Source organism: Salvelinus sp. IW2-2015, linkage group LG17 (genome assembly GCF_002910315.2).
Source record: "Salvelinus sp. IW2-2015 linkage group LG17, ASM291031v2, whole genome shotgun sequence".
Taxonomy (NCBI): domain Eukaryota; kingdom Metazoa; phylum Chordata; class Actinopteri; order Salmoniformes; family Salmonidae; genus Salvelinus; species Salvelinus sp. IW2-2015.
This window is the reverse complement of record NC_036857.1, coordinates 41653835-41674685: the sequence shown is the minus strand read 5'-3', so window position 1 is coordinate 41674685 and position 20851 is coordinate 41653835. Positions and strand designations below refer to the sequence as shown.

At 42.8% G+C, this 20851-nt stretch overlaps 1 protein-coding gene across 1 annotated transcript in view; it reads right to left on the bottom strand.

Moving 5' to 3' along the window:
* The window catches only part of LOC111977257 (liprin-alpha-3-like), a 70980-nt gene that overhangs the window by 23007 nt on the left and 27122 nt on the right, over positions 1 to 20851 (bottom strand). The window contains 9 exon segments of the mRNA XM_024006641.2: positions 7716 to 7894; positions 8539 to 8660; positions 8881 to 9017; positions 9543 to 9792; positions 10252 to 10448; positions 11858 to 12002; positions 18731 to 18810; positions 19320 to 19382; positions 19517 to 19648. Of these exon segments, the coding sequence (XP_023862409.1) occupies positions 7716 to 7894; positions 8539 to 8660; positions 8881 to 9017; positions 9543 to 9792; positions 10252 to 10448; positions 11858 to 12002; positions 18731 to 18810; positions 19320 to 19382; positions 19517 to 19648 (1305 nt within the window).

The following is a 20851-nucleotide window of genomic DNA, read 5'->3' as shown; positions in this document are numbered from 1 at the left end:
ATCGCTTTGAGTCAAATTTTTGTGGAGTTGAGTCGTCAAATGTTATACTATGCTCATTTTACAGATCTCTAATTTCATTCTCCAACGAATCTACTTGAGCCTTATACATCTTACGAGCACCTGAACTAAAGGATATGATTTTCCCCCTCAGATATGCAAGGAGAGCTTACCATAAAATTAAGGGGGAGGCAMAGTTGTTATTGGTGCTAAAAAAATATGTCTACATGAGTGTTCAGAAATGTTACAAATGTGGGATTATTTAGTAAGTATGTGCCAAATCTTCTTGAGGGTGGTTGTGTTTTACTGATTGGTACTGAAGCCAGCAGGGCAGAATGATCTGATATACATCTTGGTAAGTAKTTACAGKCAGTAGTTAAACTTCCCTMGSCTGKAGGAATAAGAAATAAGTACATTCTAGAGTAATTTATGGACAGGGGAGTAAAATGAGTATTCTTTAACCTTTTAGTTGTGWAWTCTCCATAAGTCTACAAGTCCAAAATGTTTCATTTCTGCCTTCAACATTTTAGCTGCCTGTATGAGGTTGATACTATTAGAGGAAGATCTATCACTGGAAGGGTCCAGTACCAAGTTAAAATCCCCTGCCATTATTATATCTGATGATGGGCATGTTAACTTCAAAAAGATGTCTTGGTAAAATGTAGGATCATCATGGTTAGGCCCATACACATTCACAATGGTAARGGGCTCAGTGTTAATGAAACCTTGAATGATCACAAACCTACCTCCTTTGTCTTTAATCTGAGATTGTATCTGAAAGGGGCAATGCTTATTAATGAGAGTGGCCACCCCTCTTCCCGAGAGGTGAAAAATGAATAGTACACTTGACCCACCCACTCTCTCTCCAGTTTATCATGCTCAGAGTCAGTCAGGTGTGTCTCCTGAAGAAGAGCTATATCAACCTTATGCTGCTTTAGATCATTCAGAATGCGTTTGCGCTTGACTGGGCATTTAGTACCCCTAATGTTAAGTGTCATAAATGTATAGTTATTAGGTGCCGACATCTTTAAWGAAAATAAGAAATAGGGAAAAGGAAAGAAACAAAATTGCGTTGAGTGTATACAACTTGTACAAAATMAAATTATGAAAGTATAAAGTAGTAAKRATCTCATYAACTAATACCCTGATCCTACCACAAACACACCCAACCCCTCCCCAACTGAGGGAGTTAAAGAACCCATATCCTTAGACYCRAGTCTTTAAGCTAGATGTACCTGCTAMGCATAGCATCACTCGAATTAGGTTCATTCTAAATTYTATGTATATGGAATTYGAAGTACATTGACTGTTCCTTGTAGCATGGAAATAWTGWTAGTCAAGTAACAAAATACAATTTGATTACAACAATAATGACCGGACTATTTAGCCCCACTTGAGCATGTCTCAACAACAACAAAAACCTCGGGTGCATCCATAGTCACCAACAGAGCCTACCCGCACACCCCAATGTCAACCAATCGGCATTCCCCAATGCGCCCTGAAACCTGTGCCGCGCGGCGACAAAAGCGATGACCAGCAGGTAAGGAAAAAAGACATCAAGCTATGATGTATAAATGAAAARCTTTAKCAGACGATAAACTATCATCTCTCAAAWATAAAAAATAGGGACAAGTAGTCAAACAATCACCATCCTCCTGAGTTCACCCTCCCCCCCKAAAATATTATATATGTACGCACATACACAAGTYTAAAGCTATCAGCTAGCTGGCAATTAGGCGGACAGCCAGTGTGTAGCTTATCCCTGCCTCAGTATCACTAATGCTAGCATACATCTCTAACAATAAACAAGCCAGCAAARGTAATAGTAGCTAAAATTCCACGAAGAAATATAAACAACATAGTTAYGCTTGAAACCCAGTCAAAAGCCAAATAACTATTTAACCAAACCCGACCTATCTGCGTAAAATAAAAGTAGACAGCAAAAATGTAACTACCTGGCATAGTGTGGATGTATAGTAGCTATAGCTACACCCTTGTAAACTTAGCGAGCTGGCTAAATAGCACAGCCAGCATTAGCTATGATCCAACTTTACCTCGCCAGTCATTATCACGCTAGCCATCTAGCCAGTCGTTTCCCGGAGGGGATAGATCCAGAATTTTGGGAATCCATTCCTGTAGAAAGGAGATTGCGTCTCTTCCCTCCACGGGCCTCCGGGAAACCTTGTAGTCTCGTAATAATAAAATGTATCCTCGCGTTTAGAGATGGCGTCTTCCAACTTCTTGTATTTTTGGTCCACTTCCTCGCGGACGTCCAGGATGGCAGCCTGGTGGTCAGCATGGTCTTCTTCTAACTTTGTCACTCGTCCCTTTGTGACTTTCTGGTCTTCGTGGAGTTTATCGACCAGTATATCAATTTTGCTGAGGTGTTCAGAAAGTGTCTCTTGGATTRTTGTTATACCCTTGTCCATCTCCATTCTGAACCATGCTGGTGCTTCTTCCGAGCTAGCATCCTACGAGGCCGAAGAAGGGCTGTCAGAGAGGGGCATTTTTCCATGCCTCGTCTGAGGCTTTGACATATTGGGCATCTTTTGCTTTGGCGATAGAATAGATGTTTTAACTTCCAACTCACTATTAACGAACTGGTAAACCGTGTCAAAATGCCTTAATTTTTTGAAAGTTCGAGGACGCTACGCAGACGCGTTTTGTTAGAGCTTCGCCATTGCCGGAAGTCCCATGAAGACACAGTCTTGAAAATCTGTGTCATCGTGCACCATGATGAAGTTGCGCCACCTTGTAACGGTGCGTCTCCTTTCCTCTTCAACCGAAAGGAGAGTATTGAGGAACCGAAGGCGCAGACGGGTTGTGAACACATAATATTTATAAAGACAAGACGAAAACACGCAACTTCACTATAAACTAACAAAACAACAAACGGAGTAAAAAACAGACCTGAGCCGACGAACTTACATGAACACGAGGAACGCACAAACAGGAAAATAGCCATACACATAAAAATGACGATGTACAACACAAACCGAACAGTCCCGTATGTGCGGACAAACACTGACACAGGAGACACCACCCACAACGAACACAAGTGAAACAACCTACCATAAAATGGACTGCTCAATTAGAGGAACGCAAACAGCTGCCTCTAATTAAGAGCCATACCAGCAACCCTAAACCACATCCAGAAACACACAAACATAGAAGCCCACCCAAACTCACGTCCTGACCAACTAACACATACAACAACTAAAGAAATAGGTCAGACACGTGACATAACCCCCATAAGGTGGCGAACTCCGGCGCAACCAAGCACAAAGCCGTAGGGAGGGTCTGGGTGGGCATCTGGACCCGGTGGTGGCTCAAGGATCAGGGCGAAGGCCCCACCCCACCTAGTCAATCCCAGCTTCCCTCTCCCCCTACAAATACCACCCTCATTACTACACCCACTTAATCCTTGTGGGTAACATCGAATACAAGGGCAGCAACCCGGATTAGAGGGATAGCTCAGGACAGAGGGAATAGGGCTCAGGACAGAGGGAATAGCTCAGGATAGAGAAGGTAGCTCAGGATAGAGAAGGTAAGCTCAGGATAGAGAGGATAGCTCAGGATAGAGGGCAACTCCGGACTGAAAGGCCAGGCTCCGGACCGATAGCAGCTCTCGACTGAGGGGCATTTCTGGGTAAATAGGCCGCTCTGGCTAAGGGACCAGCTCAATGACTGGCTGACGACTCTGGACGCTCATGGTTGGCTGAGGCTCTGGACGCTCATGGCGGACTGACGGCTCTGACGCTCATGCTGGGCTGACGTCTGGACGCTCATGGCTTGGCTGACGGTCTGACGCTCATGGTGGCTACGCTCTGGACGCTCATGGCTCGCTGACGGCTCTGGAGCTCATGGCTGGCTGACGGCTTGGACACTCATGGCTGGCTGAGCGGCTCTGGACGCTCATGGCCCTGGCTGACGCTCTGGACGCTCATGGTCCTGACGGCTCTGTACGCTCATGGTCACTGACGGCTCTGGCAGATCCTGTCTGGTTGGCGGCTCTGGCAGATCCGGTCTGGTTGGCGGCTCTGGCCAGATCCTGTCTGGGTTGGCGGCTCTGGCAGATCCTGTCTGGTGGCGCTCTGGCAGATCCTGTCTGGTGTGGGCGGCTCTGGGCAGATCCTGTTCTGGTTGCGCTCTAGCAGATCCTGTCTGGTTGCGGCTTTCTGGCCAGATCCTGACTGACGACTGGCGTCTAGCGGCTCCTGACTGCAAACAATCGGCTCTGACGGCTCGGACAGACGGCGCTCTAATGGCTCGGGACAGACGGCATGGCTCAGAGGCGCTGGGGAGACGGATAAGCTAACGGCGCTGGGGAAGACGTATGGCTCAGACGGCGCTGCGGGAGACGGATGGCGCGACGGCGGCTGGGGAGGACGGATGGCTCAGATGGCGCTGCGGAAGAACGATGGCTCAGATGGCCGCTGCGGAGACGATGGCTCAAACTGCTCCTGTCTGGGGAAGGCTTGGCTGCGCCTGTCTGGCGAAGGCTCTGTAGGCTCATGGCAGACGGGCAGCTTTGCAGGCTCATGGCAGACAGGCGTTACATGCGCCGTTGGGCAGACGGCAGACTCTGGCGCTGAGACGCCACTGTTAGCCTGGTGCGTGGGCCGGAACTGGAGGCACGCGGACGGGGACACGCACTTCAAAGCCTAGGCGGGGAGCAGGGGACAGGGGCAACACGGGAACTCTCAAGCGTGCTATATTCCTGTGCGTGGTACCGGCACTTGGTGGCACGGGCTGAGTGCACGCACATCAGGACGAGTACGGGGAAGAAGAACAGTGTGTTACAGGGCTCTGGAGACGCCACAGGTGGCCTTAGTGCGTGTGCCGGAACTGGAAGCACCGGGCTGGAGGACACGCACCATAGAGAGAGTGCGTGGAGAGGAACAGGGCTCTGGAACCATGGAAGCCGGGTGCGTAGTTGTAGGCACTGGAGTTACTGGGCTGGGCGGGGGGTAGCGCCGAAATACCGGACCGTGCAAGCGTACTGGCTCCCTTGAGCACCGAGCCTGCCCAACGCTACTGTTGGAATGCTCCCCGTTGCCCGCCAGTGCGGAGTGGTGGGAATAACCCGCACCGGGCTATGTAGGCGAAACCGGGACACCATACGTAAAAGGCTGTGCCATGTAAGTCGGCCCACAGAGACGTACTGGTGGCCAATATGTAGGGCTGGCTTCATGACATTTGGTCAATGCCCAATCTAAGCCCTAACCAGGCGGGGAGGTGGAATAACCCGCACTGGGCTATGCACACGTTACAGGGGACACGTGCGCTCTACTGCGTAACACGGTCGTGATCTGACCCGTACTCCCGCTCTCCACGGTTAGCCTTGGTAAGTGGCGCAGGTGCTCCTACCTGCCCTTGGCCACTACCTCTTAGCCCCCCAAAGAAAGTTTGGGTGGTTACTCACGGCTTTTTCGGGCTCCGTGCTAGACGGTCCCCTCATAACGTCCGGTTCCCTTCTCCGGTTGCCTCTGCTCGTCCCAGTGCCTCAGCTGTCCCATGAGGCGATCCCCTCCAGCCAGGATCTCCTCCAGTTGCTAAGCAAACCTTTTACGTCCAATACATCGCCCAAGTCCATTCCTCCTTCTTGCGCTGTCCCCTTACCCGTTTTACACCGCTCCTTGAGTCTGGATTGGTGGTGGTTCTGTAATGGGCTGTCAAAGTCGTTCTCCTCCTCAGACGAGGATGGACATTGATCGGACAAGATGCGGATTGATAAATTGTACATGTTTAATGTAAATAACAAGAAACACTACAAACTACAAAACAACAAACGTGACATACCTCAAAACAGTCCTGTGTGGTCCAAACACTGACACAGGAAACAAACACCACAAAAGCCTACTGCCTATGGCTACCTTAAATATGGCTCCCAATCAGAGACAAATGAATGACAGCTGTCTCTGATTGAGACCCAATCTAGGCAGCCATAGACATAACTAGACAACCTAACAAACACTATCCATACACATACAACACCCATAGACTAACCAAACACACACAACATACAATGCCCACCCCAACTCACGCCCTGACCAACTAAACATAATCAAAATAACATAAAAATAGGTCAGGAACGTGACACACCTGCTAAAATCCGTTTCCTATTGAACATACTTCTTTCCGAAAAATATATTATAGTTTGATTACATTTTAGGGTGTCTGAGGAGTAAATACAAACGTATTTTGACTTGTTGAAACTAAGTTTAGGGGTAGATTTTTGGATTTCTTTCTCTGCAAGTTGAACAAGTGGATTACTCAAATCGATGGCACCAACTATACAGACTTTTTGGGATATAAAAAAATGATTTTATCTAACAAAACTACACTACATGTTATCTCTGGGACCCTTTGGATGACAAATCAGAGGAAGATTTTCAAAAAGTAAGTGAATATTTKATCTTTATATGTGAATGTATGAAACATGTYCCAGTGCAATTTTCTTTGTTGATGTGGGGRGCCATCCTCAAACAATCGCATGGCATGTTTTCGCTGTAATAGCTACTGTAAATTGAACAGTGCAGTTAGATTAACAATAATTTAAGCTTTCAGCCTATATAAGACACTTATGTACCTAAATGTTTAACAGCTATAATAACTATTAGAATTTATTTGAATTACCGCCCTCCAGTTCGACCGGAAATTGTACCGCCAGTGGTACACTGATCCCGAACAGGTTTTAACATCTGCTAACCATGTGTATGTGACCAATAACATTTTATTTTATTTGACATTAACTGTTCAGAGGAGACTGCGTAAATCAGGCCATAATGGTCAAATTGCTGCAACAACAAAAAAACTACTAAAGGAAAAAACTACCAATAATAAGAAGATACTTCTTCTTAATCTGCCTTTGGTCTGATGAGTCCAAATTTGAGATTGTTGGTTCCAACCGCCATGTCTTTGTGAGATGCAGAGTAGGTYAACGGATGATCTCTGCATGTGTGGTTCCCACCGTGAAGCATGGAGGAGGTGGTGTGATGGTGTGGGGGTGCTTTGCTGGTGATACTGTCTGCAATTTATATAGAATTCAAGGCACACGTAACTAGCATGGCTACCACAGCAATCTGCAGTGACACGCCATCCCATCTGGTTTGCARTTAGTGGGAGWATCATTTCTTTTTTCAACAGGACAATAACCCAAAACACACCTCCAGGCTGTGTAAGGGCTATTTGACCAAGAAGAAGAGTGATGGAGTTCTGCATCAGATGACCTGGCCTCCACAATCGCCCGACCTCAACCCAATTGAGATGGTTTGGGATGAGTTGGACCTCAGAGTGAAGGAAAAGCAGCCAACAAGTGCTCAGCATATGTGGGAACTGCTTCAAGACTGTTGGAAAAGCATTCCTCATGAAGCTGGTTGAGAGAATGCCAAGTGTGCAAAGCTGTCATCAAGGCAAAGGGTGGCTACTTTGAAGAATCTCAAGTATTAAATATATTTGGATTTGTTTAACTGTTTTGGTTACCACATGATCCCATATGTGTTATTMCATAGTTTTGATGTCTTCACTATTATTCTACGATGTAGAAAATAGTAAAAAAATAAAGAAAAACCCTTGACTGAAAAGGTGTGTCCAAACTTTTMACTGGTACTGTACGTTATTCAGATCCACTCATAATTAAATGGAGCACCTTCAGGTAAAACACTGCACATCATTAATGATTTCCTCCCAGATAGTTAACCAYTGAGACAACGTACCTCAAGCCATGTGACCACGGTGGGGCCATCCCATGAGGCAAAGGGAAGACCCTGACGACAGGCTTTTTCTAGCAGGTCTTGCTTCTTCTTGCTGCGGCGATCTTTCTCCACGGTGCCAGTTCCCATCTTGGCCAGGCCCAGGGGGTCGGCTGATCCCAGGTCATCAGAGGGCGTGGAGGCTGAGGTCAAAGGTCACTGCTTAAACCACAGGTGTCAAACTCATTCCACGGAGGGCGGAGTGTCTGGGTTTTCACTCCTCCCTTGTACTTGATTGATGAATTAAGGTCACTAATTAGTAAGGAACTCCTCACACCTGGTTGTCTAGGGCTTAATTGAAAATAAAAAATAAAAACCTGCAGACACTAGGCCCTCCATTGAATGAATGAGTTTAACACTGGCTTAAACCACCTCTGTCTAGGACAGGGTTCTCCATCCCTGTTCCTGGAGAGCTACCCTCCTGTAGGTTTTCACTCCAACCCCAGTTGTAACTCACCTGATTCAGCTTATCAACCAGCTAATTATTAGAATCAGGTGTGCTATATTAGGGTGGAGTGAAAACCTCCAGGACTGTAGCTCTCTTGGAACAAGGTTGGTGAGCCCTTGGTCTAGAAATACTCCACATGATTAGAGGAAAATCGGTTTTGCCATCGGTTTMTCTTCGTAAAACTGTGAAAGTAGCTGACCTTGTTGTATATGTCTTTAGGGTAAATTATATTACTGTTATATTGCAAATAATAGTGTATACTGTATAAGTGTGCAGGCAACCTTACATTATTTCTAACCCTCATACCACTCACATGGTTAACACTCTATATTGACTTACCCAGAGAGGCAGACTGACTCCCAGGTCCTCCAATCCTCCCTTTCTCCTTCTTTCCAAACAGGCGTCCAATGGAGGACTTGATGCTCTTCCTCTTGCTGGCTTTGTGGAGAGAGTCCTGACTACTGGTGGTTGCACCATCAGCAGACAGACTGTCAAATTAATCTCAGAACATCACTAGTGACACATGAGGGTCACGGATCTAGTTGGTAATCTATTCTATATATATTTTATTGGCAAGCTATTTTATATATATTATTTTTTCTTTATTTCAACGGGAAGTCAATTATGTTACCTAGCTTCCTAACAAACACCACACAATGTAGACTAAAGTCATTTCTGTACCTGCGGAATTCGCGGTGATCATCCAGCCCCGCCCCTGGGTGTGTGTGAGTCATTCTGTCTAATCGCAGAGCGCGAGGAACTGGAGGGGTAGAGTCAATCAGGGCTAGCGCCCGGCAGTCGTCGCTCTCTTTGCTGTTCTGTATTGACAGAGAATCAGTTCAATTGAGTCACTGTAGACCACTCTAATACATTTTAATTGCTGTAGGAAGATGTGTTCATTCAAGTAACTGTGCTAGTTTAATTAATTTGGAACCCCATAGACAGTTCCACCCATTATAATCACAATAGAAAACMATATTTATTTGTTGTACTGTAAACAATTCCGCTTGTTTAAGTCACAGCACACTTGAGACTTGCAGCAACAATAATACCAGATTGGCATAATTGTTTTTCTCGCGCAGCCACATGAGAATATATTTAGAAGACCAAACACACAAATAAACACAATCAAACACAGTGTAGACATAAAGAAGAAGCTCCTTTACCCAGCGGGTAAAACTATTGAAATGATGCTACAACTAGGTTATAACCAGTTCTGATTGTAAACTGACATGATGTCATTTCAACTAGCCTTACCCGTTGGGGAGCAACAACCAAGAAGTGCACATTGAAATGCTAGATGTGTCCAAACACAGACAGCCACCAGCAGTACGGTACTGTACCTGTCTGTCTGACTCTCGGGCAGGGGAATGTGACAGTCGAGGGGTGGAATGTCCAGAGCTAGGGGGAGACGGGGAGGCCAAGGTGGAGGAAGTGAGGGAGGGGGTCATGTAGCCCCTCCCCACACTCTCCCTGCCCCCGCCCAGTGAGGAGGGGGGGAGGAGAGGGTTGGAGTCCAAGGCCACGCTGCTCACCCGGCTCTCGATCTCCTCCGCCCTCAGCTGAGTGCTCTCCTTCTCCTCCTGGATCAGCCTGAGAGGAGAGTGGCGACGAGAGGAGAAAGGGGAGGAAAGGAAGAGTGATGCGACAGAAAGGGGCAAGTGGAGGAGATGAGAAAAGAGGAGAAGAAAGAGAAGGGAGAAAAATAGGAAAAAAACTCCTGAGGAGAGCCGCAAAGAGATGTTTGCGGTATCACTATTTTATGATATGCATGTGCAATAAACCTCTGGCTTGAGTAAAGCAACTGAGTGTGAGTTTTTCCATCTGTATCGGTGTTATTATTCACTCCTGGTTTGGACAAAGCAGAGTAGAAAAGCAAAGAGSGGTCGATTTTTAGTTAATGTTGGGGTTTTGCCCTCTGGATCACCCATCGAATGGGACAGAGGATATAGTAAGAGTGTAGTTTATTGACGTATTTCTGAGGCAATTTTAGGTCCGTTAGGAATTCAGTCAAACCCACCATTCCTGTTTGCGTTGTACCAGAAGACTTACTTGATCTCCTTGTTGATGGCCTCCAGTTGCTCCTGCAGCATGATGGCGAGGGTCTGCACGTCCGTCTGTCCGCTGGGCGAGAGCAGCTCCGAGCCAAACAGGGTCTCTCTTCCTCTTCGTCGTCGCGAGGCAAACCCCATCAGGCCCCCCTCACAAACCTTGGAACCCAGCATGTGCCTCTAGTCCCACTCTCCATACTGCAGAGAGACAGAGGAAGAAAAAGAAAAGAAGAGACTATACATTGTGAGCTATGTTAAACATTTCTTGTAAAATGAACAGTAAGACAGGGTTTGCCAAACAAAGCTTGAATTTAGTTGGTTATTTGAAACCACTTGTGAAACGTTTCACCTAAATTGGCACAGGACTCTCACTAACGGGTGCAACAACATTAAGCCACTTCAAGGGGTCGCTTAGGGTCGTGTTGTTGTCGAAGGTGAACGTCACCCAGTCTGAGGCCCTGAGCATTTTGGAGCAGGTTTTTCATGAAAGATCTCTCTGTACTTTCCTCCGTTTCATCTTTGCCTCGATGCTTACTGTTCCAGTCCCTTGAAAAACATCCCTACAGCATGTTGCTGTCCACTACCATGCTTCACCGTAGGATGGTGCCATGTCTCTATTCCAGACGTGACGTTTGGTTAGGCAAGAGTTCAATCTTGGTTTCATCAGACCAGAGAATCTTGTTTCTCATGGGCTGAGAGTCCTTTAGGTGCCTTTTGGCAAACTCCAAGTGGGCTGTCATGTGCCTTTTACTGAAAAGTGGCTTCTGTCTGGCCACTCTACCGTAAAGGCCTGATTGGTGGAGTGCTGCAGAGATGGTTGTCCTTCTGGAAGGTTCTCCCATCTCCACAGAGGAACAATGGAGCTCTGTCACCATTGCGTTCTGGGTCACCTCCCTGACCAAGGCCCTTCTACCCCGATTGCTCAGTTTGGCCTGGCGGCCAGCTCTAGGAAGAGTCTTGGTGGTTGCAAACGTCTTCCATTTAAGAATGATGGAGGCCACTGTGTTCTTGTGTAACTTCAATGCGCAGAAATGTTTTGGTACACCTCCCCAGATCTGTGCCTCAACACAATCTAGTCTCGGAGCTCTACGGACAATTCCTTCGACCTCATGGCTTGGTTTTTGCTCTGACATGCACTGTCAACTGTGGGACCTTATATAGACAGATGTGTGCCTTTCCAAATCATGTCCAATCAATTGAGTTTAACACAGGTGGACTCCAATCAAGTTGTAGAAACATCTCAAGGATGATCAACGGAAACAGGATGCACCTGAGCTCAATTTCGAGTCTCATAGCAAAGGGTCTAAATACTTATGTAAATAAGGTGTTTTTTATTTTTATTTTGCAAAAATGTTTTTAAAAAACAGTTTTCACTTTGTTATTATGGGATATTGTGTGTACATTGCTGAGAATTGTTATTTATTTAATCCATTTTAGAATAAGGCTGTAACGTAACAAAATGTGGAAAAAGTCAAGAGGTCTGAATACTTTACGAAGGCACTGTAAATGCGCAGCCTTTCTTTTCTAGGAGTTGGCTATAGCCAATACGTTACGGGCGAAGGCTACCAGAGAGCTACAGTACTGTAGATAGTCCATGAGATCCTCACCTTGTTGCTTTCATCCCTAGGGGAAGCCCATCGGCCGCGGTGTGCCCTRCGGACCACCACGCCACAGGAGGAGCTGCCATAGCCGGCTGGGAGGGAGCCACCACCCTGGGGGTACCGGAGCTCTGAGGCACTCCCTGAAAGAGATCTTCAAAATAGATTGGAAGGAAGTGAGTTCACATTGCTCGCCCTACAGCATTGGTCACAAACAGTCGATCGCGATAGAATGGTCGATCTCCAAGGCATTCCTAGTTAACTTCTTACGGCTGAGATCGGCTGAGATCCCGTTAACGGGATCGACTTGACAACAGCCAGTGAAAGTGCAGGGCGCCAAAATCAAACAACAGAAATCTCATCATTAAAATTCCTCAAACATACAAGCATTTTACACCATTTTAAAGATAAACTTGTTGTTAATCCCACCACAGTGTTCGATTTCAAAAAGGCTTTACGACGAAAGCACAACATATCATTATGTTAGGTCAGTACTTAGTCACAGAAAAACACAGCCATTTTTCCAGCCAAAGAGAGGTGTCACAAAAAGCAGAAATAGAGATAAAATTAATCACTTACCTTTGATGATCTTCACCAGATGACACTCATAGGACTTCATGTTACACAATACATGTATGTTTTGTTCGATAAAGTTCATATTTATATCCAAAAATCTTAGTTTACATTGGCGCGTTATGTTCAGTAATGTTTTGCCTCCAAAACATCCGGTGATTTTGCAGAGAGCCACATCAATTTACAGAAATACTCATAATAAACATTGATAAAAGATACAAGTGTTATGCATGGAGTTTTAGAAAAACTTCTCCTTAATGCAACCGCTGTGTCAGATTTCAAAAAAACTTTACGGAAAAAGCACACCATGCAATAATCTGAGTACGGCGCTCAGACACAAAAACAAGCCATACAGGTACCCACCATGTTGTGGAGTCAACAGAAGTCAGAAATAGCATTATAAATATTCACTTACCTTTGATGATCTTCATCAGAATGCACTCCCAGGAATCCAAGTTCCACAATAAATGTTTGTTTTGTTTGATAAAGTCCATAATTTAGGTCCAAATACCTCCTTTTTGTTCGCGTTTAGGCCAGACGAAAAGTCAAAAAATTCCATTACAGTTCGTAGAAACATGTCAAATGATGTATAGAATCAATATTTAGGATGTTTTTAACATAAATCTTCAATAATGTTTCAACCGGAGAATTCCTTTGTCTTTCGAAACGAAAAGGAACGCAGCTACCTCTCACGGGGGCGCGCCTGAGTGAGCTCGTGGCACTCTGCCAGACACCTTGTTGAAACAGCTCTCATTCCCTCATCCCTCACAGTAGAAGCCTGAAACAAGGTTCTAAAGACTGTTGATATCTCGTGGAAGCCTTAGGAAGTGCAATATGACCCCATATTGGATAGGCAAACCTACAAACCTCAGATTTCCCACTTCCTGGTTGGATTTTTTATATGAGTTCTCACAGATATCATTCAAACAGTTTTAGAAACTTCAGAGTGTTTCTATCCAAATCTACTAATAATATGGATATCTTAGCTTCTGGGCCTGAGTAGCAGGCAGTTTACTCTAGGCACCTTCTTCATCCAAGCTACTCAATACTGCCCCCAGCCATAAGAAATTAATGGAGAAACATTTCTATAATAAAGCCTTGCATTCCTACTTTTTTCTGTCTTGCGTTGTTGGCAGTAGGTGCATTTGTTTCAGCTGCCCTGAACACCGGGTAGGTGAAGTATTCCCATTTTAAACCATWTCATGTGTCTGAAGGTACAAACTCTGCCTACTCGGCGTGCTCGGYGAGCAAATCAAGTGCACCTATAGACTTTCTCGTTGATACTGTGATTCCAAAACGTCTAAAACCATGACTAAAGAGAGACTGCCAACAAATACAGCAGTGCCGTTTTCATGTTTAAGTTTCATTCAGCACAGTCAATASTTTTTATTCAACACTTTATAAGCCATGAAAGGCGCTGATCCACTTGCGCTGCAACCAGCACTGCAGCTTCAATGAATGAGTAGCAAAATGTATCGATAGGCTTGCGTAGTTATTATTAGCGGCTGTGTTTTTTAATATCGTGGAATATGTCACTTTCTCTAGTCATAGGAGTAACAACATGGATTTCTGTATGAGGCAGAAATGATGCGGTGTGACTTGAGTTTCACCATCAGCTCGAAGACGGTTTCCCCTTTTTGGTCAGTCTTAGCGGAGGGGGGAGAGCTGAGGGACGGTCCAACGATGAGACTGACCATCAGATGCAGGCACCATCAGTCCAGTAAAATGAAGAAAGCAAATAATTGAAATGTATGCTCACTTAGCTGTGTCTCACAAGTAATACAACAAATGATGATCTATTACCAGTGTGATCATATACATCAAGTTTTTAAATACAATTTGATAATGGTTTGAGAGGAACAACATTGGCAGGGCAATTCAATCATAGCCAATATGCAGTGATAATATATTGGGCCTATAGCATACTGCACAAACCTCATTGATACAAAACTGTTTTTAATAGATTACTGTTGCATAGGCTTACGTTTTTTAATGTAAAAATTTAAAAAAAAAACATCTGTGCTGTAGATCTCAGCCTGCATAGGGCAGTGGTCACCAAAAAAGTTAGTTGACCACTGCCCAAAAGATTTTGTCATATTTTGTGAGATGAGAAAATAAAAATAATTTATTCGTTATAGCACATCTTTCAGAATGTATTTCTCTCATTTCCTGAAAAAAAAAAGTGATGCATTTCTTCAGGATCGGTGGGTCCCCCARGTGACGGTTACATAGGCTAACATAGGTTAATGCGATTAGCATGAAGTTGTAAGTAACCATAAAATTTCCCAGGACATAGACACATCTGATATTGGCAGAAAGCTTAAATTCTTGTTAATCTAACTTCACTGTCCAATTTACAGTAGCTATTACAGTGAAAGAATACCATTGCTATTGTTTGAGGAGAGTGCACAGTTTTCAACTTGAAAAGTTATTAATAAACCAATTAGGCACATTTGGTACAACATTTTGAACAGAAATGCAATGGTTCATTGGATCAGTCATAAACTTTGCATATACACTGCTGCCATCTAGTAGCCAAAATCTAAATTGTGCCTGGGCTGGAATAATATTTTTTGCCTTTTTCTCTTGCATTTCAAAAATGATGGTACAAAAAATCATTAAAAAATTGTTGTTTTTTTTCTTTGTATTTTCTTTTACCAGATCTAATGTGTTATATTCTCCTACATTCATTTCACATTTCCACAAACTTCAGTGTTTCCTTTAAAATTATATCACGAATATGCATATCCTTTCTTCAATGCCTGAGCTACAGGCAGTTAGTTTTGGGTATGTCATTTTAGGTGAAAATTGAAAAAAAGGGGCGGATCCTAAAGTGGTTTTAATGAAAAAAAGTTAACATTTGTAAATTGAGTGAAATTGTGACATTTTGTCCTCAATCACAATATATGCTTTATTTTTTACACTACATTAGAAAGAAATCTAATGCTACCTCAACTAACAGAAAGTGAGAAGAACAATGTAAACTTAAAGGTCCMGAACAGTCATTCTGATTCCCATGTAAAATAGCCTTTTGAGTGACTAAAGCATCACCTATAATATTTTTTATGGATAAAAATGATAAAAATGTTTTTTCTCTCATGTCAAACTACCAGGAAGTCTGAAAAGACAGATTGAGTGYGCGGGAGCTAGTAGGATGTTTGGGTGGGGGGGAGCTCACCTTGACTGGCGATTCTTTGAAAACACCTACAGTACAGTACCAGTCAAAAGTTTGGACACACKCACTCATTCAAGGGTTTTTCTTATTTTTACTATTGTTTACATTGTAGAATAATAGTGAAGACATCAAAACTATGAAATAACACATATGGAATCATGTAGTAACCAAAAAAGTGTTAAACAAATCAAAATATATTTTATATTTGTGACCCGATTCAGGAAACTAGGTGTATGTCGCAAGTCACGACTTCACAGGAGAGCCGGTGGATGGTAAAAAAATGTATTTTTTTTCAAAATCCGTTTTTTGGCAGAAATGCCTTCTCGAACATGTGAACTTTCATGTGCCTTAAAAAAACTTGTATGCCATCTGTAAATACAAATAAAATTGTTAAATTACGAGCCTTGTTGGTTAAGCCACATAAAAAGATAGCAACTTTCCCACTAGCCATGATTGGCTGAGATAACGAGTGGGCTGAACATGCTGAGAAAGGAGTTCGGATTGGTCTGCCATATTCAAGGTTTATGTCTATTTTAGCTCATCAGTCTGGTGTTGGTAATCCGGTCGAACACCGGATMACATAAGTGTTATTAAGTGTTAAGTGTTACATAAGCTGCATAAGTGTTGTTCTCCACTTTCTGGAGGATCAAGTTTTGAAATCAGTGGAATTTCAGTATGATAGCTAAGGAGATGGCGAAAACAGCTGTCTCCGGATTATATCTTCAAACTAAGGGCAACCGTGGTATMGCATTCCTGACAGGGAGACACGTCCATCATGCATAATGATGTATACAGGTAAGATAGTCTAGCGTTAGCWAGCTACATTTTKACATATTACACGTTTCTAATTTCGACAYAAAGTGGTTTTATTTCAAGCTAAAGTGTACTGTTAGCTAACTAGCTAACGTTAGCTYGCMGMCTCCCTAGCTGACATTATTATTTGTTTCCCAGAGCCGTTTGCTTTTCTAGTTAGAGCCTAATGTTAGCTAGCTAACATTGAACRTGGTTGGTTAGCTCCCAGCACRGTMGCATTGTTGTAACGTTGTTWATTGTTGTTTAACTAGCTAATGTTAGCTGGCTGGCTCGTTAGCTAATGTTACGTGACATGTGTGATCTTAAATGTTGTTTACCTTGCTAGGTTCATTGTTTNGTTTAACTAGCTAATGTTAGCTGGCTGGCTCGTTAGCTAATGTTACGTGACATGTGTGATCTTAAATGTTGTTTACCTTGCTAGGTTCATTGTTTACCTAGCTAGCTATATGTCTTAAGCTGAAGTGTACTGTTAGCTACCTAGCTAACGTTAGCTGGCTGGCTCCTTAGTGGAGGTTATTATTCGTTTCTCAGAGCTGTTTGCTTTTCTAGTTAGAGCCTAACGTTAGGCATTGTTGGAACTTTGTTCATTGTCGTTTAACTAGCTAACGTTAGCTGGCTTGCTCGTTAGCTAACGATACGTGACGTGTGTACAACACCCGTTGAATATTGCGGGTGTCAGTAAACATCTGCAAAAAAGAGTCATGAAATTGTTGCCAGCAGAGCTGGTTAGGCTGTTTTCATGTTATCCATAGGCAAATAAATCATCGGCCAGAACGTCAAGTGTGCGCTCCGAGAGCGCTCCGAGATGAGTGGGGCTAAAGCTTAAGAGTGTGTGAATGATGCTGAATGGGTGTAGATAAAGAAGAGCTCTTCACTAGATACCAAAACATTCAAATGCGATTTTCTCAAAAGTGAGTTTACAAGTTGATCAACTTTCAAAGCAGAGTTACTTTCACATTGTTCCTCAAATGCAGTGTATGATATGTCATTGTGTAGCTGAGTCTCTACTTTTATCCAATGTAAAAAACAACATTTTCCATTTTGCTACAAACGACCGAATCCAAGTTGTATAAACATCTCAAGGATGATCAATGGAAACAGGATGCACCTGAGTCTCATAGCAAAGAGTCTGAATACTTATGTAAATAAGGTGTTTCTCTTTTTTTTTATTACACATTTGCAAACATAAAAAAAAAATAATAATTGCTTTGTCATTACCCCAGTATTGTGTGTGTGTATATTGATGAGAACAATAATGAATTTAATCAATTTTAGAATAAGGCCGTAACATTACAAAATATTGAAAAAGTCAAGGGGTCTGAATATTTTCCAAATGCATTGTAGCTGTCTCTTATACACATCTAGATGTGTATAAGAGACAGGCCTAGCTGACATTATTATTTGTTTCCCAGAGCCGTTTGCTTTTCTAGTTAGAGCCTAATGTTAGCTAGCTAACATTGAACTTGGTTGGTTAGCTCCCAGCACTGTGGCATTGTTGTAACGTTGTTTATTGTTGTTTAACTAGCTAATGTTAGCTGGCTGGCTCGTTAGCTAATGTTACGTGACATGTGTGATCTTAAATGTTGTTTACCTTGCTAGGTTCATTGTTTCCCTACTATGGGGTATTGTGTGTGTGTATATTGATGAGAACAATAATGAATTTAATCCATTTTAGAATAAGGCCGCAACATTTCAAATACTTTCCGAATGGCTTGTAAACCACGCCCCTCAGCAAACCTTTCTCCTGCAATGTTGGTTACAAGGTGCAACTTATTTAAATTCGGTAAGAGAATAAGATTGTACCATTGATGTATTCAAATTAGTATTTTTGCGATGTCACAAAAAGCCCTTAATAATCTTGCCTCCATCCAGCCTCCTGAATCAAAGTGTTTGACATGGGGAGGGGACCAGTAACTTTATGATACAATTTTTATCAATGTAGAAGCAACAGTCATTTTTAATACTTTGGTAGTCCTACTTTGATCTGGTTTCATCCAATTATCATCCAATTTCATGAAAAACATGATTTTGACTGTTCAGGACCATCAGTGACTTGTCGCCAACCATTATTTTTGTTGGTTTTGAGGGTATTAGGGCAAAACATATTGATAATATCTCTGCTCTAAACTCTTTGCTTTGGTCGTCTTAGCAAAATATAAAACAAACATTTAGAAAGTCTATCATTTAGGAGTGGTAAAGTGTTCATAACATGATCCTCTGACAAGGGGTGGATAACTTTTCCCTCGAGAGAACAAATGTGTTTATTTTATGCTTTTATCAAATGTATTTATAAATACCCTTGCAGCTCAATTGTGGCTAACCTGGAATAGGAAGAGCCAGGCCTCCCCCTCAGTTGATCCACCTCCAGCTGAATCCTCTCCAGCTCGGCTATGAGCTGGTCCTGGGAGAGAGAGATGGGAACACAGTACAGGATAACATTATATTCCACTAAAGAAAAGTGCCTACTTGTTTACATGCATCTATTTCCATACTAAAATAACAAAACAAAGAACACATATAAGAATCACTAAAGAACAGACAGAACTGACAAAACTACAAGATCACAGAAGTCTTTGTCTGTTGGCAAAACCAACATATTGTTATCAGTGCAGAGCAGTGTGACTGGTCTCCAGTTCTCYCGGCGAAACAGACAAACCCTTGCGATGATAGATTCAATTGCATATTGAGACTGGGGAGGGTAAACTATCCACACTAGTATCCCAAAWAGGGTTTGCAAAAGTCGGTGTATAGCCCTAAAAACAACCGATGAGTAAGACCCGAGTCCAAAYTTATAAATCAGTATAAAGTACTGCTGATGTCCTCATTCCATGTATCGACAGACGTAAAGTACAACAACGATGTACATATTGAAATCMGATCAACTGGATACAATAAGGGGAAGATATGTACCTTGTTTGCTAAAAGATCATCTTGGATTTTCTTCATGTTTGCTAACTCCTCTGACAGTGCATTCTAGAAGAGTAGAGGAGTGATTATGCCAAGTTTACTCATGTTTGCCATTGATTGTGTCGATAAAAAAAATACTTATGATTATTGATGGCAATATTAGCTTAATTTAGCATATGGTTAACAATGCCTTATAGTACCTTCTCCTCTAGGGCAGCCATTCTCTCTTTGAGGTGAAGCTGCAGTCGCTCGTTGGACTCAGACAGTAGCTTGTCCACRGTATCCGAGAGGCGTTTGTTGTGTTCGTCATTCATTTTCTCTCTCTGCCTTGCCTGAAACAGATGGAATTACGTAGTGAGGGTCAAGGTAGAGAAAAGAAAAAGCTGAAGAAACCGTGAGCTTTTGGGTAASAATAAGAGTTCATACAGTTCATAAAGACAGGATTGGGTTTAAATTGATTGGCCAAAATGGAGGGTAAGGAACACATTGTAACACATGGCCACTTTAGTAGGTAAAGTATAGCAGGTATGATGGTTTGTAACTTGTTATAAGCATGTATGAGACTTTATAATAGACCACTGTAAACCCAAGGTATTTTTTAATCAAATAATTATAGTAAGTTGAACTCAAAGTCAAGTTAAGTTATGATAACAAATTAACTTTTTTCCCAGCTTGTTCTACTGCAGGTGAATTTTCTAAAATCGTTTTTAATACCTGTGTTTTGCATGTACATTGAGGGATTGATTAATCTTATGCTACACTAAAAATAAATAACACACATTTTTCTAAACAAATCCAGTCATTTAGTTAGAATTTTTGCACCCTTGACTYAAATGTATGTTCCAGTTTAAAAGGCTTATGCAGTCTCCTCTCACTGTTCCTAACCCTGGCAGTCATTATGAATGCAGGTTGCTGGTGAATAACTGATATCAACGGATATCCTAACTCTGGCTGGATTCCAATAGGAATTGCACATCACTTTGCAAGCCATCATAATGTGACCTGCAGGTAGTGTTGTAGTGACGGGAAACTAACGTTTTCTGAAGGCTTCGGRYCRTTCACCAAATTGTGCCAAAGAACGGTTCATTACTCAGAGCTTCATTATCTGTTCACAATGCACATAAGTGACATCTGCTGGTTAGCAATAAAAAGCATTGTGTGATTATCAGATAGCCGTTTTTTTCTCTCCACTGTTTTCATCTAAGCGTCTTGATGCAATGGTAAGTCGCTGGCTATAATAGCCTATAATCAGTTGGAATAACAGGTATGCATGTTACATCACGCTTCCTTGTTTTTCCTTCAAGTTTACTATCTTTCAAAAAACTGTATCTATGGCATTATTTAGGATTCTTAACACAGACGCACACTATACTAAATAGAAAAACAAATATTTTAACAACYGTGCAGAAATTGTGGTTTCACATAAATCAAATCAAATTTWATTGGTCACATACACGTGTTTAGCAGATGTTATTGCCGGTGTAGCGAAATGCTTGTGTAGCGAAATTCAACTTCATTGGACCTCATACCCCTCA